Source organism: Muntiacus reevesi, chromosome 8, assembly GCF_963930625.1.
Source record: "Muntiacus reevesi chromosome 8, mMunRee1.1, whole genome shotgun sequence".
NCBI lineage: Eukaryota > Metazoa > Chordata > Mammalia > Artiodactyla > Cervidae > Muntiacus > Muntiacus reevesi.
In genome coordinates, this window is record NC_089256.1 from 33,409,665 (window position 1) to 33,436,253 (window position 26,589).

The 26,589-nt window shown below is 36.5% G+C and overlaps 1 protein-coding gene across 7 annotated transcripts in view; it reads right to left on the minus strand.

Moving 5' to 3' along the window:
• TBC1D5 (TBC1 domain family member 5) overlaps nucleotides 1–26,589 on the minus strand; it is a 565,131-nt gene that overhangs the window by 273,488 nt on the left and 265,054 nt on the right. For all 7 annotated transcript variants that reach the window (XM_065943328.1, XM_065943324.1, XM_065943321.1 and 4 more), the window contains one exon: nucleotides 420–486. In XM_065943328.1, coding sequence (XP_065799400.1) covers nucleotides 420–486 — 67 coding nt within the window. The remainder of the gene's footprint in view (nucleotides 1–419; nucleotides 487–26,589) is intronic.

Consider the following 26,589-nt stretch of genomic DNA (forward strand, 5'->3'; position numbering starts at 1 on the left):
TACACTGGAAAAACAAAAGCAAAATGGATTACAATGAAGTTTAATACATGCATACATGGGCATTCATTCTAATCATCCTACTCTAGGGTAACAAAACGTATTTACAATAACTCCACCTACTTGATAAGTCTGCAGGACAATCTTATACCACAGCATTCTTTATATTTGTCACATTTTTAAAGCACAGGTTACAGTTCCTTACTATTCTAAGATTAGAAGCCTCTAAGATTAGGTATGGAGAAGGAAATGGCAACCCACTCCAGTATTCCTGCCTGGAAAATCCCATGGACGGAGGAGCCTGGTGGGCTACAGTCCATGGGGTCACAAAGAGTCGGGCACGACCGAGCAACTTCACTTTCACTTTAAGATTAGATATCTTGAACATTATCTTATTTTATATCTATGTATTCATCACCTACCTATAGGAATTAAAAGTCCCATCAGAGTCTAAAGAACTTGTTCTTCTTCCATTTTGATTTGAATCTCCTGGAAAAAGAAAAGAAAAGAAAAACACTGAAATAACGGAGATTATAAAACTGAACACTTCAGTTGAAAAGCTGCTGTCTGACAGCCCCACATAGTATACTGAGTCAGAAAACAAATATTCCCTTATCTCTCCCCCAAAGAGATTTTGTAATCAGAGTCCTTTAAACCAAAAACTTCATTTTGACACTAAAATATAGACTAAGACCACCACTCATAACTTGGATAGGAATATCACCCAAAGTGACTACTAACAGGGACAAATGAAGTATAATACAGACATCTTCTTCCTATGAATCACAAAATCAAAACTTGTACACCACTTCTTATAAACCAAAGGCAGCTTTTTATTAAGGTGTCCTGTCCAGTGAGGAGCTGAGCAGAGCAAGCACACAGCAGACTCGGCGCCCTCCCCCTCTGCTCTCCAGGGTCTGGTCTGCACAGAGGGACACGAGCGAGCTGAAGGGTGGTGACTGAGAATGCATTCTAAGAGCTTTCACTACACCTTAGCAGTCTTCCCCAAACTTCATGTTTTCACTGTAGGCAAAAGCTCACCTGTTTAAAAAATCAACATCTAAAGGTATATCTGCCTCATGTAAAACATCAAACTTTTAGGGAGAAAAGCTTGTTCATACAAGCATATTCATAAAATCAGATTAGAACAAATTTATACCCATCATTTTAAAGATCATAGAATAAATTTGCTAAGTAAGTTTAAAAAACTACTACAATATAAAATATATATTATTGAAAGAAATTTAATTTTAGCTTAAAATTTTAAACATATGCTTAAAAGTATAGTTTTTATGAAAGCACGGATACTACTATTAAATATATCACTTATTCTTAGAAACAAATTAAATAAATCAGAATCTGATTACATTTTATACTCCTAAGTTTTATAATGCAAATTTCAAACATCAGGTTATATTCACTTTTAAGATATTTAAAGCTAATAATTTAATGATTTATCCAATTTTTATTTATACTTTTAATCCACTTGAACATAGAAAAGTATTACTGAACATTATCACAGTGGTCCTGGTTAGGTCAAATAGTAATTACAGAGTTTTCCATTTATAAATGAGATTATTTTAAATAATTGAATATAGCACTGAAGATACCCTACTACTATGATTATGCTGCTCATTAATGGCTTTTGAAAGCTAAAATGCAATTTTAATGATAGTTGCCTATTTTTCTTTGCATGTTTTATAGTTGACAGATAAGTCAAAAATGTTGGTTCTCTTCAAAATCTTTGCTGTTGCACCTCAATTATTTAAAAGAATGAAAGTGGTCAGGGCTCAATTACTGAACTTTTAAGTCTATATTTTTTTCAAAATACACTTTCAGGCTTTTCTTTTTCATTAAACAAAAACTTTAAAAATGATTACAGCATTCGAAATGTTGCCAAATTTTATAGAAGAAAATAATCCAAAACACTTAAATGTTTAAGATCAATCTAGTTGAGTATATTTTGTTAATTCTTTGAAAACATGGGTACCATAAGATGAGTCACAACACACTTCATTTGCTTTTTGAAAAAAAATTAATAGCATTATCATAAATAAATTAAAAAGATTTAAGGAAAATTAGTCTCCCTCCATCTTGTTAAGTGAAAATTTCCTACAACACATGTTATTAACAGCTTGCAGACATTTCCTGTGAAACGTTCCACAATCAGTATAGAATAAGTACCATATCATACATTTAGAATGTGAGCTTTCTTCTTCAAAAATAAAGACTATGATTATTTAAATACATAAGATCTCACCAACAGTATATTCTTGCCCTCTGCTTATATTATCATAATAAATATAAAATACTTCAAATAAGAGATTTTCAGTATTTAAACACCAACGTTCTTCATCAAAATACATCACAAAGATTTTTTTCATTTTATACCTGTTTGGAAATGAATATATCACATTAAATGTAACCTTCAAAGGATAGTAATAAGGAAAAAAAGCAGTTTTTCTTTCTCAAAAACATACCAAATAAGGAGTACAATTGTTTCTCAAAACAGTATTAGAGAAAAGATTTCAGAGTTTGCTACATGGGAAAAAGGTAATAAAGTTTTGAAGTGGGAAAAACTGCTTTGTTCCTTCAATTCTCCAGTTGAAATTAATTATAGCAAATGTTTATGAAAACATCTGTTCCTTACAGTTATAAATTCTTAATTTTAGTATGGACGACTCTAGACTTTTATTTTGGAAAGAAACTGTCTGACAATCGAAAGGTTTACAAAGAACAGGCAGGATTTATAATTCTGGAAAATTACATATACAGTGTGCTATATCCAGTACAGATTTTCATTTGTGTGAAACACTTGGAGGAGCTTAAAACTGGTTATAACTAGGAGAAATCAAAGGACAAACAGAAAAGTTCAATTTTCATTTAAGCTGTTATACAATAAAAACATATTTGTATCACAAGAAAAAGACAACCTAAGAATTAAAAACAAATGCTACTTTACTGTCAGCATAGTTTGAAGGTAAGTATAGTAAATTATCATTAATTGTATCAGGGACTTTAATAAATCTAAGGTCATTATAACCGTGGGAAGGTAAAAGTAGTGTTCCTCAAAAACAACAACAGAGGGCGCAAGAGAGTTTAATATGATGTTTTTCCTTGCTGCTCTGATTCTTGAACTAAATTGTCAGGTAGCTGTAATTGTAACAAGGATACATGGATTGCTTTCAGATCTTTCGTTCTCTCCCTCCCACCCTCCCTCTCTCTCTCACAGACACACACACACAGACACACACACCCGTGCGGGCACAAAAATGCACTAAAGTACTCTCACACAAAGACCTTTAAATGATCTAACAGAACAAATGTGTTTTTAAAATAAGAGCTCCTTTCACTTGCTTGAAAAGTAATTTTAACAACAGACTAAACTTTAAAATACAATTGTGATTTTAGTGTTTTCAATATTTAATGTAAACTAACCAAAAAATAAACTGGATATATTTATTGAGTAAATTTTAAATAAATATACGAATTATATACAATAAATAATATACAAATTTTTTGTGTTGCTGTATATATGCATAAGATTGTTCAATGTATATATTTATAGGAACAGTTCATCAATTACCTGTGACCATTACAGCTTGAAATTTACATAACACATTCATTTCTCATTAATTGGTAAGTAACTTTGTAAAATGAGTTCACAACATTCATAATTAAACAAAGTTGCCTGATTTGAAAAAAAATGCTCATAGCTATAATGTTTTTAATGAGGATACAAAGAGCATATAGTATTTTCCATTTGTAATTCTTAACATACATGTATCTAACTTTGTTAAAACCATAATATGTATAATGATGATTTAAATTTCACAAATAGAATAAATTAAATTTGGACTCCTTTTTAGCTTTTATTGCAGTCATGTTGAGCTAAGACCATTTACAGTATCTGTGCAGTGTTGAAATCATGCTAAATGAAGGTTTACAATAGATTTCAACAGTGCTTATAATACATAAACATCTGCTTTGTAAGGGAGGATCAAGATTTCAAACTTGGTTAGATAAAAATATAGCAGAATAATGCTATAAACAAGCACATCTACTCAACTGTGCCTTCAGCTTATACATAAAAAATCAAATTTTAGGGTATCATATCACACTAGGTATGAATTCTGAAAAGTACTACATAATTTAAAAAAGGCTGACTTCTGAATTGTCAGAGAAATGTCACCAAGTGTGTGTGATAAATTATTAATAGTAATGGGAAAATATTTGGTTAAACTAAGTTGAAAACAAAGCTATGAGTAGCCACATCTTTAGTTATGATGGATAATATGGCATAAATGAATAGTGTAAACACCTAAAACTGTGAGTTTTTTTAAATGAATGAGGATAACTACTGAAATGTTTTACTTAAATTTAAAATCCCATTCAAAGTGAACAGTACAAAAAAAAAATCTATAAATTAAGTATAAATTAAGTATATTCATGTGCTGATATACAGTTAAGGCAAAGGATAGTAACAGCATTGTCTATGAAAATAGTAGCCACAAAGAATATTACATTATTTCAAGAATCAGGTAAACAATATGCTAAGTCAATTATTTATGCTGAAAATCTAGGACCACACATTTAGGTTTAAGAGCTAGTGATCAAATAAATGTAGGAAATTTGTTTATTTAATAATTATTCATTTTCTCTATTGTTAATCTGTCTACATTCTAATGATTCAATAGGCATATTTAGTTCCCTACATAATATTTTCATATTATTAAATTAGATAATGAAACTCAGATATAAAACAAACGCATAGCAACCATGTGAAATAAATAACACTAAGGGGACAATTTTAAGAAGATAATACTTTTGTTATTCCTATTAAATATTAAACAGAATTTTCTTTTTTAAAAGAGAGGAGAATGACATCAGCAGTGGCAGAATACACAGCTCTAAATTCTCATCTTCCAACAGAAGCATCAGAAAACAAGTACTGTCAGAGCAAATTTTGCATTGACTTTGGAAATAGTCGAAGATCTATAAGAACCAAATGAACAAAGAGTCAAGAAAAAGGCAACTCAAAAGATTTGTGGGGTTTTGGTCTACCCTTATCCTAGATCAGCAGCAGTTGTGGACATGGAAGCTAGTTCCCAGTGTGGGCAAATTGCACCTGGTCCCAGAGGGAGCAGAGAAGACCGTAAGTGCAAAGTACCATGTAAATCAACGCTAACTTGTCAGGGACTACCTGAAGAACTGACTGAAGATGTTTATCTCCTTTTTCATCTAACTAATAAAAAAGAAGAAAAAAAAAGTCAGGCTTGGTTTGCTCTTGAACACACTGCAGGTCAAATTAAGAGTCGGCAGATGCCTGGGACAAAAGATCACAACCAAACCATAAAACAGACCACCCAAGACCTGGGGGAAAACACTGGCAAGACGTTCTTTGAGAAATTAGGACATTCAAAAGCACCTGTGCATATAGAGGAGTATAGAAGGCTCCACACATGCCCAGGGCAAGATGCATGACTATAGAGAATCCTAAGTTTCTACCCGAAGCTGACCACTAGGAGGGGTGCCAGCCTGGGAGGATGACAGGGGACTGCTGCAGCAGCAGCCGTCTGCAAAGGCAAGGAGAGGCTTGGGGTTCTGTTGTTCTTTTTCTAGCTCCTGGCATTCAAAAAATTTCTGTCAAAATCCTCACTGAACACAACCTAAGACTTCAATGTCAAAGAATAAGACTTTGCAAAAGTAAAAATGTTCCAGGAGAGTAACTAAATCAATGGACTAAGGTAATCTTCAAGGACATGGAAAACAGCAAACCCAGAAGAAAGAGAGAATCTGATTTCTGGAGAACCTGATTTTTTAATAATAATGTACAAATATCACATTGTCAACAACAACAAAATCATGAAGCATACAAAGGAACAAGAAATATGGCTCATCTATGGAATGAAAATAAACTGATGGAAACAATCCCTGAGAAATTACTGGATTTACTAGACAAAGATTTTGAAACAACTGTCTTAAAGATGTTCAAAGAGCAAAAAAAAAAAAAAAATGGACTAAAAAAAAAAGAAAAGAGCTATGTGACAAATCAACAAAATGATATCAACAGAGAGGTAGAAATTATAAAAGGAAATAGAATTTGTGAAGTTCAAAAGCACAATAATTCAACTGAAAAATTCACTAGAGGGGCTCATCCACAGGTGTGAGCAGGCAGAAGACAGAAACAACAAACTGGAGCACAGGACAATTGAAATTAGGGAGTCTGAGGAGCAAAAATTTTAAAAGAGTGAAGAAAGGCGAACATAACCCAGAAGAGAATCCTCAGTAAGATTAACAGTTAATTTCTCACCAGAAAACATGCAGGCCAAAAGATATGGGATGATCTATATAGATTTTAAATTGCTTTTTAAAAAACGGCTATCAATCAAGAATTTTGTATCCACCAAAATACTCATTTGAAAATGAATGAGAAGACTGTAAGACATTTCTAGAAATACAAAAGTTGAGACCAGACATACAATAAAAGAAAAGTTAATGGCAAACTTTCAAGTTGAAAGGAAAGAATACCAAAATAACTCAAAGTTGTAAGAAAAAATAAAGATCTCTAGTAAAGGTAAACGTGAGCAAATATAAAGCCAGTATCATTGTATTTAAGATTCGAGATGTCACACTTGGTTTCTTACAGGATATAAAAAAATTAATGGATAAAAATAATTGTAAATTGATACAACTGAGCAACAATGTATAAAAATAATTTATCACACAACATAAAAAGGGAAAAAGAGCAGTATAGCAGCACATATTTTGTATGCTACAGAGTTATCAATTTGAAGTTGATTTTTAAAAATTTAGGATTTAAGTGTGATCCCTGTGATAGTCACAAAGAACGTATATAAAAAGTTACACAACAGGAATAAGAAGGGAACAAAAAATGGTCACTACAAAACAAAAACATAAGAATATAACCAAACACAAGAAAAAGCAGTAATGGACGAAATGAGAGGAAATAAGATATAAAACATACAGAAAAATAACAGCAAAATGACAGAAGTTCCTTTTGTCAGCAGTTACCTTAAATGTAAGCAGATAAAAATTTCATTCAAAAGGGAGAGATTAGAAAAATATGCATTTAGAAAAGTCACAATGTAATTATATATTGTCTACAAGAGACTCATTTAAGAACCAAAGTAAAAGGATAGAAAAGATATTTCATGTAAAAATAACCGAAAGAAAAAAAAAGAGAGAGAGATACTTGGCTATACTAGTATTAGACAAAATAGGCTGTTACAACAGACAAGAAAACTGTTAGACAAAGAAGGACATTATATATTTATGAAAGGATCAAACCATGAAGAAGATATAACAATTACAACATGTACGCACCAAACAAGAGAACATGGAAATATATGAAGCAAACAGTGATAGAACTGAAGGGAGAAACAGGTCTACAATAAAAGTTGACGCAACATCTAGACAGGGGATCAAGGAAATATAAGGAAATGTAGGACTTGAACAAGACTGTAAATCAAGTAGACCTAAGAGACACATAAAACACTCTAGCCAACTACAGAATACAGAATCTTCTCACGTGTACATGGAACACTGTCCAGGAAATACCGTATGTTAATTCATAACACAAGTTTCAATATAGTTGAAAAGACTGAATTCATACAAAGTATCTTGTCTAACTACAAAGGAATAAGTCTAGAAGTCAATTACTAAAAAAACTGGAAAATTCTTAAGTATAATAAATGCAAATATGAGTGTCTAAAGGTGGAAAGACAAAGAAATAAATATGTAGGTAGGATCTGTATGAACACAGTGGTTGTAAAAATCTTTTATAAAAAAACACTGATGGTGATATCTGATTAAACTTTAAAGCAACTTCCACGGGGAAAAACAATGAATGGTAAAATCAAATGGTCACATTCAGTTTAACGAAATTTTGAAGGAGCAGTATTAAAACATCAAGACTGAAAGCTAAAGCTCTGGCAGGAAAGACCTGAGGACATGCTCCACCATTTATCTTCCCTCTAACTTAACTTCAACATTACAGTTTCCTTGTCTATAAAATGAAGATGATAACAGTTCACACCACAGAATGTCGTTATGAAGACGAGATGAGTGCAAGTGAAGGGCTTAGCATAGCATGCGGCACAACCTAAAACCTCAGTGGGTGTTAGCTGTCCTTTTATGGATGCTTTTATCAGTGAGTGTGCTGAAAATGCTGTATCCAGTGAAGGAATAAAAGGAGAAGTCTAATAGTTCTATACAAAGAGAATAAACATTCATAATTTAAATAACTGGAAATTACAGCTCTTCTGAGTAATTAAAAAGCTTTATTTCTGATAAAATTTATAACTAACAAAAGTTTATTCTATGAATTATACAACTATGCAACATTTGTGGTATTCTTTTAATATCCTTCCTGATGATAATACCAAACACTGAGAGTAGAGAAATAGTAAAATTAAGTAAAGTTAGAGCCTTGAATATAAGTTATCTAATCCATGAGCTGAATACATACAAGTGTCTCTTGATACTGATAAAATACAAATAGATAAAGAGCTAAAACCATGGTCAATCTAATAACACACTGAAGCTATCACATAGAGTATAGAGGACAATGTTACCGTTATTGCCCTTTAGCTGCTCAGTCGTGTCTGACTCTTTGTGACCCCATGGACTATACAGCCCACCAGGCCCCTCTGTCCATGGGGTTTCCTAGGCAAGAAGACTGGAGTGGGTTGCCATTTCCTTCTCCAGGGGATCTTCCTGACCCAGGGATCATACCTGTGGCTCCTATATTGGCAAGCAAGTTCTTTACCACTGAGCCACCAAGGAACCCCATACAATACTATACATGTATCAGAATAAAATAAGCTTTAAGAAGAATTCATTAGATACTAAGACTGAACTGAAACAAGGCCTAATTCTAAAGATAATCACAAGGATAACTGCAGAATTTAAATTAACATGTAATCACACTCAAAAGCTAGTCTTTATTTTTTATCATTGTCATTTCCAGGCATATTGTCTCTTCAGGCATTCTATGGACTTAAAGCTGCTTGGTGTTTCAGAAAAAAACAAAGTAGAGCAGGAATGAATCAAGTGACGAGAACTCCAGTGCAAAATTAACCTCTGTGGGTCCTACCGCCCGCATCTACAGTGAAGAAGGGAAGGACCAGGTCTGACCACGCTCATGAGCATGCTGATAACCCAGCTCATCCGGGGCAGGTACTTAGGGTGTTTATCTGTGTGTATATATGCTGTGTCTGTGGGAGAGAAAAAGACTGAAAAATTGACAAGCCTGAGAGAACCATGAGTGGGATCCAACATCCTTTATTTTCAAAGGTTTCCTAATTACTATGACGGTACAAAAGTCTTTCCTAGTAAAAAATTAAACTTGTACTGTGCTAGAGTAATAATCTCTAACAGAAGGCAATTTAATTTATCTCAAATAGGGACTGCGTCTCACGTATCTTCATTTACTATCAGCTATCAATAAGACACAAATTTGATCACATTTTCAGCAGTAGCAGAGGACTGCTTTGAGGTGTGCTAATTCTGCACATTACACTGTGTTCTCAGTTCCATGAAGTGATTATCGGGGAGGGTGCACAGTGGAAATGCCCAGCAGAGCACTGCTATTGGCCCACGTGGTCCCCTTGTGGACCACTTGGGCTTCAAAAGCATCTTCCTACAGAAGAGTTACACAATTAATGCCAATGCTGTAATTTAGACAATTATAAAATACATATAAACACAAAACAGATTTTAAAAAGAGCTTCCTTAAAAGCAAATGTGCTGACAAAGAATACTTGAAAATATTTTTCCAAGTTTATAATGTGCAAAGACTATCAAGGCCAAAGACGATTACTCTACACTCTTTGCTACACTTTTCCTTAATAAAAATACAAATAATGACAGTTTAAATTTTGACCAACATTTTTAGATTTGCTACTAGTTCTAACACAAGTTTTAATGAAACACTTATTTTATTTTTTAAAAATAAACAAAGACAGTAGCTTTTCAAAGATGATCTAATTGACACAAAAGGAGTTCTAAACCTGAAATCAAATTACCTGTTCAGTGTGTAAATAATACAGCAAAAGTCATTTACATATTATTTGCTAGAGTACATTTGCTGTTGAAATTCTATTTCACTTAAATCTTTCAAATAATAACTATAAAAATATGTATTTTAAATATTCTTCTCTTCAATTATACACAACAAATTTCTTTCAGCAATTCTCATTTTTACTACTGATTACAATCAGTGTTAGAACCTTTTGACATCAAGTGGACATGACCTCATAAAATGTAAAGACACCATTAACCTCATGTACTTAAAATAAGATACTTAATATTAAATATCTCCCTTTTTGGTATAAAAAACTAAAGTGGAACTATTTGAAGGATATATATTACCATTCACAAACTACGTAAATCATTAATATATCTTTTAAAAGACAGCTAACTGAACAAGTTCTTATACCAAAGATCTACTTAAAAAGCATAATGGGCACTTTAAGTACAAAGTCCCAAAGCTCAGGCAAAGAACCGAGGGTAAACATTCTCAAACCTATCTTTATTTTTTAAAACAATTTACTAAACTAAATCACATTAAATCTAGTAATCTAAATCTTCAAATACAATATCAAGAAAAGTGTTTACCATTTCCTTCAAAGTAAAAAATTCAAAAATATTTTAACTGACAGATGCATGTTTGCTAAGTCACTTCAGCGGTGTCCCACTCTGTGGCAGTATGGACTGTGGCCCGCCAAGTTCCTCTCTCCATGGGATTCTCCGGGCAACAATATTGGAGAGGGTTGCTCTCCAGATTACCCCCAGGGAATCCTCCCGACCCAGAGATCAAACTCATGTCTCTGACATCTCCCACATTGGCAGGAAGGTCTTTTTTATAACCACTAGTGCCACATGGGAAGGCCAATTGATCCATAAAACTCTTCTATTTCATAAGTTATTTTAATATTAAATAATTATACTAAAATCTCACTTTAAAGAAGAATTTAAAATATTCAAACTGATTTCTGTTTATCATTTTATGATAAAGTCTACTTATTAGAGGAGATAATTTCTTAACCTTACATAATAACTAGGAATATTTTTTAAATGGTGACTCCTTTAAATTTGCTAGGAAATGTGTAACATACAAAATTCAACTATGCTTGTAGAGTATTAAGTACATCATTCAAAGCAGTTATTTATTGATCATTTTATCCAACCATGTAGTTATCTAGACAAATGGCAAATGGGCTTAGTCAATACATGTATTTATGTAGTAATTCAAACTTCTACTTGACACCTGGATCACAGGGTAGCTTCTCTAATTGAAAAAATTTTTGCTATGATCACTTGTTAAGGTCCTATTACATTTTAGCACTAGTGATACGGTGGAAAGCAGAAGCGCAAAACCTACTCCTGACATCTGGGGGTTGCTGACAGTTTAGCAAAGAGGGACAGTCAAAGCAATGTGCATTGACAACTTCAAACATGTCACAGAAAAAAGTTATACAACCTACTGTACAATGGCACTTGAGACACGAACAGTCCCCCGACTGAAAGAGGAGGAGCCGGAAAGCTCGGGGAGGGGAGGAGGGAGCGAGACTTTACAGGCACAATGAGAAGCCACCATAAAGTTTCAAAACGATAAAAAAGACTATCCACCTCACCTTTGGAGATCATTATTTTAGCTGCTATGTGAAGACTAAATAATGGCGAGAGGGGCAAGAAGGAAGCTAAGAGGTCAGTTAGGAAACAGATCATAGGATAAACTTAATTCTAACGTAGTCTAAATGAAGATTTGAAAACTGAATCCTCTGAAATAATTTGAAATTATTTCTATGGTGGAATAGTAAATAAATGTGTTCCTAACATTTTATTTCCATATATAATTATCTTATTTTGGTTATTAATAAGATTATTTTTATAAGCTACTTTCTACTTCTGTTTCATTGATTACACTAAAGCCTTTGACTGTGTGGATCACAACAAGCTGTGGGAAATTCTTCAAGGGATGAGAATATCAGACCACCTTACCTACCTCTTGATAAACATGTACGCAGGTCAAGAAGCAACAGTTAGAACCAGACATAAACAACGGAATGATTCAAAATTAGGAAAGGAGTATATTAAGGCTGTGCAATATCACTGTGCTTCTTTAACTTATATGCAGAGCACATCATGCAAAGTGCCAGGCTGGATGATCACAAGCTGGAATCAAGATTTCTGGGGGAAATATCAAAAACCTCAGATATGCAGGTGACACCACCCTTATGGTAGAAAGTGAAGAGGGATTAAAGCACCTCTTGATGTAGGTGAAAAAGAGAGTGAAAAAGCTGGCTTAAAGTTCAACATTCAAAAAACTGAGAGAATGGTATCCAGTCCCACCACTTCATGTAAATAGATGGAAAAAAATGCAAAAGTGACAGACTTTATTTTCTTGGGCTCCAAAATCACTGCAGATGGTGACTACAGTGATGAAATTAAAATATGCTTGCTCCTCGAAAACAAAGCAATGACAAACCTAAACAGCGTATTAAAAAGCAGAGACATCACTTTGCTGACAAAGGTTCACCTAGTCAAAGCTATGGTTTTTCCAGTAGTCATGTACGGATGTGACAGTTGAATCATAAGGAACAGTGAGCACCAAAGAACTGATGTGTCTCAACTGTGGTGTTGGAAAAGACTCTAATAGTCCCTTGCACTGCAAGGAAACGAAACCAATCCATCCTAAAGGAGATCAACCCTGAATATTCACTGGAAGGACTGATGCTGAAGCTGAAGCTCCAAAACTTTGGCCACCTGATGCAAAGAACTGACTCATTGGAAAAGACCCTGATACTGGGAACGATTAAAGATGGGAGGAGAAGGGGATGACAGAGGATGAGATGGTTGGACGGCATCACCGACTCAATGGACATGAGTTTGAGAAAGCTCTGGGAGATAGTGAAGGACAGGGAAGCCTGGCGTGCTGCAGTCCATGGGGTCACAGAGAGTTAGACACGACTAAGCAACTGAACACCACCAACATGGTTGGACCCCAAAAACATTCCGTGACATAAGCCAGACACAATCACATGTAATGACCCTTTTTATTACTAACAATAATCCTCATTCTGATATCTGCTTAGTCTGACATTAATAGCTACTGTAGCTCTGTGTTTTCAAGGTATAACTTTTTGCATTCTTTTACTTTCAGTTCAGTTCGGTTCAGGCACTCCATCATGTCCGACTCTTTGTGACCCCAAGGACAGCAGCACACCAGGCCTCCCTGTCCATCACCAACTCCCCGAGCCTACCCAAACTCATGTCCATTGAGTCAGTGATGCCATCCAACCATCTCATTCTCTGTCGTCCCCTTCTCCTCCCACCTTCAATCTTTCCCAGCATCAGGGTTTTTTCCAATGAATCAGTTCTTTGTGTCAGGTTGCCAAAGTATTGGAGTTTCAACTTCAGCATCAGTCCTTCCAATGAATATTCAGGACTGATTTCCTTTAGCATGAACTGGTTGGATCTCCTTGCACTCTTCTACTTTAGATATTCCTATTTCATTTGTATTAGTTTTCTATATTATTTTTATAATAAATTAGCAGAAGTTTAACAGATTAAAACAACACAAATGCATTATCTTCCAGTTCTCTAGGTCAGAATTCTAATATAGGTCCTCACTGGGCTAAAACTAAGGTGTGAGATGGGCTGTGTACCTTATTGGAAGCTCCTGGGAAAAACATCTCCTTGCTCATTTGGGTGTTCAGAGAGAATTCAGTTCCTCAACATGTGAATATCTGCAAAGTTCTTCCTGCCATGTAATTGTCATATTCACAGGTTCTGGGGAATAGGGAATAAAAATATTTGGGTGGAGGCATTATTGAGCCTGCCACATCTTTTTATTTAAAGTGAGTATCTTGTGGATAGCATATAATTGATTCTTGCTTTTTACAATCTTTTCTGACAATGTCTGCCTCTTAACTATTATGTTTATATGGTACATATTAATGTGATTACTGATATGGATAAAATAAAATATAGCACCCAACTACTGTTTTGTATCTGTTCTTATTCCATCTGTCCTTTCTTTTTCTCTCATTTTATGCTTTCAGTTGAGGATATGTTATGATTCCATTTGATATCCTCTACTGAATTATTATTTATTCTTCTGTTTTTTTAATGAATGTTCTAGAGCAGGAGTTGACAAACCATGGCCTGGCACAGTCAAATGTTTTTGCATGTTAAACTGTACTGAAACAGAACCATGCCCATTTGTTTTTGTACTAAGATTGCTTTCACACTATAAGTTTGAAAGAGAGATTATAATGCTTTATGACCTTAAATATATATATGACACTGTCCTTTAAGAAAAGTGTTTCCTGACCCCTGCTCTAGGCTTATAATATATTACATATTTAGTCAATTAGAGCTACTTTCAAACAACATTATAATAAGCCATGTGTAATGTCGTGACGTTACTACAGTAGATTCCCAATTCTTTCCTCTCATCCTTCGTGTTATGTTGTCACGTACATCAATTTCACATATTCTGTAAATACAAAACATACTGCTACTATTTCTAATTTAGACATTCATATTTTAAGGCAGTTAAAAAGAAGAAAAAATAATTTTACTTTTACTTATTCCACTCCCAATGCTCTTTCTCTTCTTTGCATAGATTCAAGTGACTTTGCCCTATCTGCTCCTTTAACATTTCTTATATAGTTGAATTGCTAATAAATTCCAATGGATTTTGCTTATCTGGAAATGTCTTCATTTCTCCTTTATTTACTTCAAAGGTATCTTTCATTTGGTATAGAAATCTAGTGTGAGAAGTTGTGTTTGTTTTTTTAGCACATAAAAGGTGTTACTCTATGGTATTTAGCTTGCATGATTTTTGATGAGAAATTTGCTCTAATTCTTATCTACTTCTTTTATCTATAAGAATTTTGTATTAGTTTTCTATTATGGTTATGCCAAATTTTTTCTGGTTGCCTTCAATTATTTGTCTTTTGTTTTTATCAGTTTGAATATAATATAACTACGATTTGAATGTTTTATTTGTTTTCTCATATTTACTATGGTTTGTGTTCTCAGATTTTTTAATCTGTAGTTCAGTGCCTGCCATTAATTTGGAGAAATTATCGACCATTACTTCTTTAAACATTTCTTCTGAACCTCTCTTCTACTGGGATTCCAGCTGCATATCCCATCTGATTTTGTCTCACACTTCCTGAGTGTTTTAATTCATGTTTCTCTTTATGCTTCAATTTGAATAACTCCCCATTGACATATTTTACAGTTTATTGATTCTTATTTGTCTTCGTCAGCTCTGTTGATGACCCTTGTTACAGGCATTCTCTATCTCTGTTGCCTTTTTTATATGTCTTGATTTTCAATTCCATTCCTTGATAAAATTTTCATCTCTGCTGAAATGATCTGATTTTGCATGCTGACTGGCTTTTCCATTAGAGCCATTAACATATAATTCACAGTTATTTAAATTTCCTTATGAGATTGTGCCAACTCTATGTAATAGTTGTGTCTAACTGTTATTAGCCCTGTGTGTCTCCAATGGTATTTTTTTGGGGGGGCTGAGTCCCATATCCCTCTTCATTCTCTTTTTATTGTTTTGTTTAAGATCTTTGTTCACATGTTATCAAGCATATCACTAGTAGAGATTAAGGTAGTTTTTATGATTAGAAAGGAGCACAACTTCCTTCTATTAGAACTTTAGCACAGGGGTTTGAGTTAACCTAATAAGGACTTGTGAGAGTTGGACTACAAAGAAAGCTGAGCGCTGAAGAATTGAGGCTTTTGAACTGTGGTGTTGGAGAAGACTCTTGAGAGTCAGTTGGACTGTAAGGAGATCCAACCAGTCCATCCTAAAGGAGATCAGTCCTGGGTGTTCATTGGAAGGACTGATACTGAAGCTGAAACTCCAATACTTTGGCCACATGATGTGAAAGGCTGACTCATTTGAAAAAACCCTGATGCTGGGAAAGATTGAAGGCAGGAGGAGAAGGGGACGACAGAGGATGAGATGGTTAGATGGCATCACCAACTCAATGGACATGGGTTTGGGTAAACTCCGGAGCTGGTGATGGACAGGGAGGCCTGGCATGCTGCGGTTCATGGCATCGCAAAGAGTTGGACATGACTGAGCGACTGAACTGAACTGAATTAGGAGTTGAGCTAGGTATAAACTTTGTAGTTGCTGTGGTTATGCTTGAGAGCCAAAGGCTGCAAACTCTTATACAGAGCACATTGTGTTAGAGTTGGAGAATTTAGTTTGCTAAAGTTTTTTTTTCATTCTCACACTTGCTCCTTATTCAGCCTTAAATCTTCATGATCCAAAAAGGTCTGTCTCTTGCAAGTTACTTATCATTTGACAGGTGTTATCCTGGCAGCAGGGAGTGAACAATGAGGGAGACTGTCCTTTGATCTTCTGATTAGGTCTTAGTCTTAAGTGAGCACATGTCTCTAGCTCCCAGGGCAGTGTGTATTTTTGTGTTGTTTTGTTTCTTGTCTGCACTGCACAGAATGTGGAACTTCCCTGACCAGGGATCAAACCCAGGCCCCTGCAGTGGGAGCAGAGTCTTAACCACTGGACCACCGGGAACATCCCGATGCATTCTCAGTGATCCTCCCCCTCACCTGGTAGAGTTTGAGTTCCAATAGATGCTCCTGCCCATCCTCTCAAGGATGAGGTTTATTTTTTCCACAATCCCAAATCCCAGGCTGCAAAGGGATTCCAACTGTCCCTTAAGGCAACAGTAATTACTGCAGGTCCCCCAACAGAATATATTTTTGCTCAATAAGAGAAAAGATGGAGAAGAGTCCAGCTGGAGTTTACTGTGCCTCTTGTTCAGTTCAGTCGCTCAGTTGTGTCCAACTCTTTGTGACCCCATGGACTGCAGCACACCAGGCCTCCCTGTCCATCACCAACCCCCGGAGTTTATTCAAACTCATGTGCATTGAGTCGGTGATGCCATCCAGCCATCTCATCCTTTGCCGTTCCCTTCTCCTCCTGCCTTCAATCTTTCCCAGCATCAGGGTCTTTTCCAATGAGACAGTTCTTCGCATCAGGTGGCCAAAGTATTGGAGCTTCAGTGCCTCTTATTAGGCTGGTGAATTTGCTACTACAGTTCTTCACCACAAGGGGAAATATTCTTTGATTGCCTGATGGGATTCTTGAAGAAAAATCTACACAAGAGGGTGCGCAGTTCTATTTCTGTGCACCCCACCCCCCACCTCCCAGCTCAATTTTTCTCACCAGCACAACCTTGACCTCCACAATCCAACAATCATGTTAGCTTAACTCTTTCTATAGGTGTCTGCTGTATCTCGCCCTGATAGGTTGACACTTGTATCTTGCTTCCATCTGCAAGCGAAAGGTATTTGTCTCCCTCTAGATTTTGGACCCGTTCATTCCCTTCCAACTTCAGCACTCAGTGGGTTCAAGAAAAGCAGTGAACCTGCCATCAGGCCGGCTTTCTACAGTTATAAGTTTAGAAGTGATTATTTCCAGCTTTCTACAATCCTGGTCAGAAAACAGAAATCACACAAACTATTCCTATTTAATTCTATACGTTATGTGTAGAAGCTTACCATCATAACTTTCCACTTAAGCTCACACATTCATCAAATGTGCACATGAAGCTTACTACTTTGCAGGCAGTGGGTCAAAGCTGATGCCTTCATCTGGCCGAAGTTAAGCAGCTAACTAAAGTTTGCCATACCAAATGTCTCACCAAGACAAGCTGACCAAATTTCTAACTTTAAGGTTGTGATTGGGCTTCCCTAGTAGCTCAGCTGGTAAAGAATCCACCTTCAATGCAGGAGACCCCAGTTCAATTCCTGGGCCGGGAAATTCCCGTGAGAAAGCATAGGCTATGCACTCCAGTATTCTCAGGCTTCCCTGGTGGCTCAGACGGTAAAAAATCCACCTGCAACAAGGGAAACCTGGGTTTGATCCCTGGGCTGGGAAGATCCCCTGGAGGAGGGCATGGCGACTGACTCCAGTATTCTTGCCTGGAGAGTCTCCACGGACAGAGGAGCCTGGCAGGCCAGTCCATGGGGTCGCAAAGAGTCGCGACAACTAAGCGACTAAGCACACACAAGTTCATGAATATATTTATGTGTAGCTAGCATCAAATAAACATTACAATTTAATTCAAACAATTTAAAAGACAATGTGTGGTGCTATAGAGAATATGCATATGAAGAAGATAAAAACTTTATCTCTTAACTCTGCACTGAAAGTCGCATTACATGTGCTTAAGGAGAATGTTAAGGCATGGAGAAGTGATTAAGGATCACTCTTTATGGCTAACACACAGATGAGTTGAAGGCATAATGCCTTGGAAAAATAGAGTTTTCCTTGCAAAATTAGTCCTATAAATTTATAGCAAATAGTAGACAATGATAGGATAAAAAAATCTAGTAGGATACATTTATTATATCACATTATATTATGGGACTATATCGCATGGAATTGAGGGCAGCCATTACGGAACGTGGTGTGTTCATATTTGTACCTTTACCACTCTGGTGGTAAGCACTGTCTTAAACCCTAGAGGCTACATTTCAGTACCTCAGATTTTATTGGAGACAGATACTTCAAGCCAACTCTGTTCATATAAGAAATTAAAAGTATATAAGCCAATTAATGAATGTGTTCTATGTGGAGTCAAAAAAAGAAATCTGTGAGGAGAATCAGATATGTGCGAGATTCTAACCACTATAGTCTCTAAACGTAAGAAAGAGTTCCTCAGAAGTCAAGGTTTCAGAACATTAGTCGATAAGGAAACACCACAGTTTTATAAAAGGAGATCAGACTCTAATTTTAATGGCTTCAAAGTCTTCTAACTTGATACATGCATCCTTCTACATCTCTAGGGATAACTACAGAGAACATCATGATTGTCTGAAACAACTGCTCCTTCTGTAGCTAATGCTCAAATGGTTATCACTAATGTTTATTAATTTGCATTTCCAGCTGACCTTCCTTGTCAAAGATTAATTTATTCTCTAGGTATTCCACTTTCATTAGTTACATTACAGCCAAGTTCCTAATCCGGTCACTCAGTCACTCTGCCTCTCCAATATGACCATTTCTACTATGTGACCTGTTTTACATAGATTTATAATCTGACTCTTGAAAAGTAATTTTTTTTTGTTTTTTAGTTCTCAGTGCATATGTCCTACAGTTTCATTTTACTTAAATACTCTAAAAAGATAAAAGATGAGGGACTGCGTAACTACTACTTGAATATCTAACTCATACGGCTATGAAATCTAAATAAAAGAATACTACACAGAAACACTGGTAATCATATAATAATAAAAGCTTCAATCTAAGAGTAGGTCAAAGAGATTACTGTACTAGCACATGTATGATTCAATCTTTGGATTAAAAGAGCACTATAACTTTGAGTTATAAAAAGCTCTGAGAACTGGAAACAGAAATGCAGTCTAGGATAGATTATTCAGACTAATATAGAAGCCTTGGCATGAATAATGAGAGAACTGTGGTTGATCCACAGAACAGTTGGATTATGAACCAGAATATGCAAATCAGGTAACTATTTATGATAATTATTAAAATGTTAACTTGCAAATAAAGCACAGAAAATAACATTCTACAGTAGGTTGATTCAAGCACAGTACAGGACAAGGCTGTATAATTAGAAGTATATGTAATTTACGGCATGTATTACTCTGAGGCATGTTAACATCAAAGCAATAATGCAAGCACAGTTTAAGTTCATTTTCAGTTAGATAACTGTCCACGGTTTCTTTACACACATGTACACACGCATGAAGGAGTGCATGTTCGCATGCACACACACACAGACACACCTCAGTCTGGCTGAAAGTCTCCCTTTATTTCCAACAGGCTTTGTTAACTGTATTTGTTTTTAATGTATTTACCATGGGCTTCTCTCAAATCCCAGAAGTAGAAATTTTCACTCTTTTAACTCTGTATTGGGAAGGTACTGAGTTGTGCTGATTTACTGTCCCCAACATTTGAAACCTGCTTGCATCATTCTTCATTTGCAAAATCACCAAACTCTTTGCCTGGCTTCATAACCTAACCCATGGACTCAACTTCTCTGAAGATCTGGTATCTACATTCATGTTCTCCATTAATAGTTCTAAAAACAACTATCAGAATAATCTTCATGTAAATAACCATGTTTATCAAGGTAAGATATAAGTCAACAGCTTACAGTGCTGTGTGTGTTATTTTACATGATGACTAATTCAAATCTAAACTGCCAACCAAAGACTCAAAAGTCCCTGTGAAGTGGCCTCCTATCTGCCTCACTCCATGTTCTATAAGGGACTTAGGTTTTTATCACCCCTCATTCTATACTGTTCTTCAATTTGTCCTAACTATGCTTTGAATTTCTGCTTTATTGATTCCATTCTTTACTGTTTCTAACAGATATTTCAGCTATTATTCATGTGCTAGTAGGTTATGCTCAAAATCCTTCAAGCTAGGCTTCAGCAGTATGTGAACTGAGAACTTCCAGATTTACAAGCTGGGTTTAGAAAAGGCAAAAGAACCAGAGATTAAGTTGCCAACATTTGTTGGATCATAGAGAAAGCAAGGAAATTCCAGAAATACATCTATTTCTGCTTCATTGACTATGTTAAAGCCTTTGACCGTGTGGATAACAAACTATGGAAAATTTTTAAAGAGATGGGAATACAAGACCACATTACCTGCCTCCTGAGAAAACTGTATGCAACTAAAGAAGCAACGTTAGAACCAGACATGGAACAACACACTGGTTCAAAAGTGGGAAAGGAATACGTCAAGGCTGTATATTGCCACCCTGCTTATTTAAATCATACGCAGAGTACATCATGAGAAATGCTGGGCTGGATCAGTCATAAATAGGAATCAAGATTGCTGGGAGAAATATTAACAACAGATATGCAGATGATACCACTCTAATGGCAGAAAGCGAAGAGGAATCTTCACTTTCTCAAGAAAGTGCCTCTTGATGAGGATGAAAGAGGAGAGTGAAAAAGTTAGCTTAAAACTCAACATTCAAAAAGACTAAGATCATAGCATCTGGTCCCATCACTTACGGCAAATAGAAGGGGAAAAAGTGGCAACAGTGACAGATTCCAAGAGTCTTGTATGGATCATAAAAAAAAGGCTGAGTGCTGAAGAATTGATGCTTTCAAACTGTGGTGCTAGAGGAGACTCTTGCGAGTACCCTGGACAGCAAGGAGGTCAAACCAGTCAATCCAAAAGGAAATCAACTGCGAATATTCATTGGTAGGACCGATGCTGAAGCAGAAACCCCATACTCTGACCACCTGATGCAAACAGCCAACTGAGTGGAAAAGACCCTGATGCTGGGAAAGATTGAAGGCAAAGAAGAGAGTGGCAGGGGATAAGACAGTTAGACAGCATCACCAACTTAATGCACATGAACTGGAGTGAACTGCGGGAGACAGTGGAGGACACGGAGAACTAGCATGCTGCAGTCCACAGGGTCACAGTAAAATGTGACTTGGCCACTGAACAACAACAATGAGCTAAGAATGTTTTCAATATTTCAAAAAAAATTTAAATCAAAAGAAAGATATTTTGTGACACACAAAAATTATACGATATTCAAAGTTTGGTCATCATAAATATAGCTTTATTGGAACGTACCCATACCCATTCTTTTACATGTTTTCTGTGGATGCTTTCAGATGACAAGGGCTAAGCTGAGTAGATGCTGCAGACCATATGGCCTGTGATTCCTGAAATATTTATTATCTGGTCATTTCCAGAGAAAAAGTCTGTCCATCCTTGCTCTAGATCAGGGCTTCCCTGGTGGCTCAGATGGCACAAGTCTGCCTGCAATGCAGGAGATCCCTTGGTCGGGAAGATCCTCTGGAGAAGGAAATGGCAACCCACTCCAGTATCCTTGAGAAACCTCACCAGCAGAAGGTAAGGTTGTTACAGGAGATAATGAAAAGGCTCCCCTGGCTGCAGCTGAGAACACTTCTTCTCTGATGCTCCGAGGGTACCTTTCTTTGGGGGGGCGGGGCGAGCGGTGCACTGGAAAGTTTCCATCTACCAGTCAACAGAGAGAAGAAAGCAGGTGGGGAATAAAACTTGGTTGTTCACTTTTAATCATTCCTCATCTTGAGGAAAAGACTCTGACTCCCTCCACACTCCAATCCACACCCCCACACACACTTACTTACACTTTATAAACACGCATAAATGGACTCCAGCCTCCTGCCATGGCAAACAGGAGGATACGCCATGCCCTCCAAACGGATCTTAGAGTTATATGATCATAAACTGAGAATTATTTCAAGAAACAATGAATCCTACTGTGTAACCACTGACAGCAGAAAGAACTCGGTGTCAAATCCACCCAAATTCAAGCATTTGGTTTCAGCAGTCACTTTCTAGTGTACAGCTGGTAAATGCCAAACAAAGTCAACAAGGCAGGACAATTCCTGGAAGAATCATTTTTTTTAAGCAAATTCCTTCTGGTCCATTAAAAGGTGATGCTACTTCAACTCAGATGTTGTGCAGACCTCACAATTGATATAGATAACTAATTACATTTCTCTTCCTATTTCCAGATCCTAGACATCTTTTGGGGCACAAAACTCTGAGGTTATCAACATGGCACTTTGTCTCATGGGCTGCTTATCAAAAGTATATTTTGGCTCTGCCTATAAGCATCCCTACAGTCCACATCAATGAAAGAACAGGTCCCCATGCCAACACACGTTGGTATTCTCATATCACGATGAAATCCTAGTGCCTCACCGTAAGTGTGTTTGTTAGCTAAAACATCAGAGTCAGTTCGTTTAGTCAAAATTTAGTGAGCTTCTGCTGTGTGCCATGGGGAATTTGGGATGAAACACACAGACTCTGCTTTCAGAGAACAAATAATTTAGTCTGGAAAACAGATGAATAAACCAAATATAAAGAATGTCAGTACAACAGGTTCCCGAACTGATAATACCATGGTTCCTGTTAAGTAGTAAAACAGTGAAAGGGTAAGAAAAGTCATCTAAGGCACTACACAGGCACATTTTTTTTTTAATTGCTGCATTTCCACTTCTTTTTTCTACTTGCTTATTACCTCCTCTTTTCCCTAACTCCAGAAAACAGTGATGGAGTTTTAGATAGTTTACTGGCTAAGAGAATAATTTGGGTTGGCAGATAGTGACATAAAATATAGGCTAGCCAATATTTCCTTTAAGGATTCTTGTTTCCTCTCTCTCTCTCCTTGGATCAAGTGAGACCATTGGAGAAGAGAATCCTATAGGAATAAAGGGTCCTAGATTTGACTGCGATAGGTCCTCCCTCCAGAATTATAATTATTTCTTAGGAATTATATCCCTAATTTTTTTTTTATTCTCAAGGGTGAGTATCCATCTTCAACAGAAATAGCTAAGTTACTGAAAAATACCAGGACTGAAAACTTTATTACAAAGGAATTTAAACGATGACAATGAAAACAGGATGAGGAAGGCTGAATTTTGGAGGTATATTTTTGAAAACCTCAATGATACTCTGTATTTTCTGAAATAAAGGAATACTACTACAAAGAAAGTATACTATATCATTCACAAGTAAGTACTAATAATGTGTATGACACATTTTCCATGTAGCCACTCTTCTTTTTTAAAATTCTATCAGGATCTCTCTTCTCCCCAAATTTTAATGCAATGATTACAAACACTTTGCTTTGCTACAGATAAAATGCACACTAGAAGTATGTTTCATTCTTCCTTTTAAACATTTTATCTCATATTGGAATGCAGCCAGTTAACAATACTGTGATAGCTTCAGGTGGGCAGCTGTTCTTATTCTGGGCCTGACGCTTCATCCAATTGTTCAGTGCCTTTCTGATTTTATCAAGTAGGATGCTCACTCCGAAATCTACCCAGATAGAGTCTGGCTTCTGCTAGCCCTTCTTAGCTCATCCTTCGCTTTCTCCCTCTTGACAGTGAAGCAACCATTTCAAGATGAAAATGGCACATATATCAATATAACAAAAGACAACAGAATGATGAATGACTAGCAAAGCTTTATGAATACTTACACATTTTCTTAAAAAAAATACTTATTCAGTAACTTTACCTAAGATCAATGATGATTACATAAGAGCTAGTTTGATTAGTTTCAAGTTAATACCAGAAAATACTTTCTTAGAAATGATGCTTTTTCTCTTATTAAAGGATGAGAACTATACAAACCACAGTGTTAAACTTTTGTCCTGGCCAGGAACCTGAGTCTGTGTGTGTCTAGTGTATTTCATTCATTTCATTACAAATAATTATTTAGCTCTAGTGCTGAGGATCCTGAAGTGAACACAACAGGCAAGGGACCTTCTGTTTTTTAGAAATTCTCTTTTTAAGTTTTTCAAAATATTATTTCTGCCTTTTCTATATAATTTTGATTCTCAGTGATCAGATATTTTAGTACAAGAGACTGTTTTACTCCTAAACTAAGCCAGAAAATGTACTTGTATAGCAAATATTGACTTCTGTGACTTGTCTTGGGAATTAAAATACCCATTTCCAAGAGAATTAGTATAGAAACATGTGCTATAAGGTCTTAAAAATTAGTTAGCAACTTTAAAAACAAAACAATCGATTTGCAATTATCAGAATTCCTACTCCAGCCAATTGTGTGTTTAAAATGAAATACATGTATTCCTGAAGATGGCTTTATTAACCAGTACGAGATCACCAAAATATGAAATTTTCCTTATCCAGCTATGTGTTCATTTATTTGAGCACTGCGGCTCATGGAGCCTTCTGAGTGCCCGCAAGGTTCTGCCTCTGGCTGTGTGTACTTGCGCATACCCCTTACCTAGAAGCCTGTGCTTCCCCACAAAGGTAACAGCGTCAGCACAGTCCGAGTGCGCAGCTCACCAGGCTAGGAAATTCCTTGTGCTTTCCCTGTTGACTCAGCTAGTCCTTACTCTTCCAGAAAATCACCTTCCCTAGTTCTACAGTACTCTCTGTCTTGCGCGGACTAACCTGGTCCTTAGCATCTTTGCCTCAGGACTTCTCGCTGGTACACCTGTGGGCAGTTTATTATGTGGGACTGTTTGCACTGCAAACCTTTAGCACTTACCCACTAGATGCCAGTGGAGCTTCTTAGCTACCAGGACAAGCCCTCCCCCCGACCAAAACCCTAGCCTGCCTTTATGTGTTTCCCTGTGCTTGGGAGTGGACATGAGAGGGGAAGAGGGGAAATGAGCACAACTCCCAATTGATTTCTGCAACATACAGTGTGTGGACCTCAGACCTAAACTCCTTATATGAAAACTCAGAATCTGAACTCTGTATCCCCTGACCCAATGTACTTTCTCCTCTAGCTCTCTCATATACTAAAGAAAATCCAAGACTTGCTTCTGCTGAACTCAATCTGTGTTAAGGTGAAGACAGGGAGTAAGTCAAGACAAAATGATGTCAGAAGGGAAATATGCATTTTGAACAAACAGTATAGAATAAATGAAGTCCCCAGAAGCAACAGGTCACAAGGGAAGAATGACCAGAATGTCAGCAGCATCCAGGAGCAAGACCGCTGCAGACGGCGATGCAGTCAACATGGGATCTACATCCACTGAAGGTCAGGGACAAGACGTCTTCACGTGAACTCACAGACCTCTGCCCACCTGACTTGCAGAACGTGACTGGCAGCTAACCTAGCACTTCAGCACTTGGCTACTTCCTCAGCCTGCAACGCCCTGTTCACACGGTTCATTCCTTTGTTTTCTTTAAGTCTTAGCTCAAATTCCCACCCCCACCAAAGATCTACCCTGATATTTAATTCTGTATCCTCCTGATGCATACATATACTATCAATCCCTTCGAATTACAACATTTTTTTTCAAAGTCATTCTTAACTTTCTAAGACAGGATCCTAATTCTTTATTATGCTTGCTATTTACTATCTCCCTTTGCAAGAAAGTAAACTCTATGAGGACAAGAATCTTTGCTTTGTTTACTGATGTATTCCAAGCACCTAGAACACAGCTGCAGAAATTCAAAGGCCTCATGTTCACATCAACAACCCTACTCTGCAGAATGAAGAACGCAGTATATAGAATGCAGTATATAACCAAAAGCATAATCCCTTTTGAAACCACAGACACTTTAGCACTTTCACAGTATTACAAGAATGCTGCTTCCTATTCATCAGTCTACTCTGAGAGGAAGACAGCACTCTTCTCTTACAGACATGGGCACTGTCTGATCCCACCATGCTTTCAGCTAGCGAACCTGAACCCTCCACAGCAATGAAGCCCAAGGCTCTGTGCCAGGAAATCCAAAGCCACATGTCTCCTTCCATTCACCTGAAATGACTTGAGTCTGAAGTCACCAAAGTCATCGAGTAGCTGAGGCATGAGCCCAGACCCAGGGGCTACTGACATCTGACTGGCATTTAGCCATATACTTTCTAATACCGCCCCATTATAGTTTATGAATGCCCATCAAGAAGGGGCAGAAAAGGCACAGGTATTAAGAACTGAAAAAATTTTTATTTAAAAGATGTATTTTAGTTAACGGCTTTCAAAACTGTATTACGACATGAAGAAACAAGAGATTTCATTG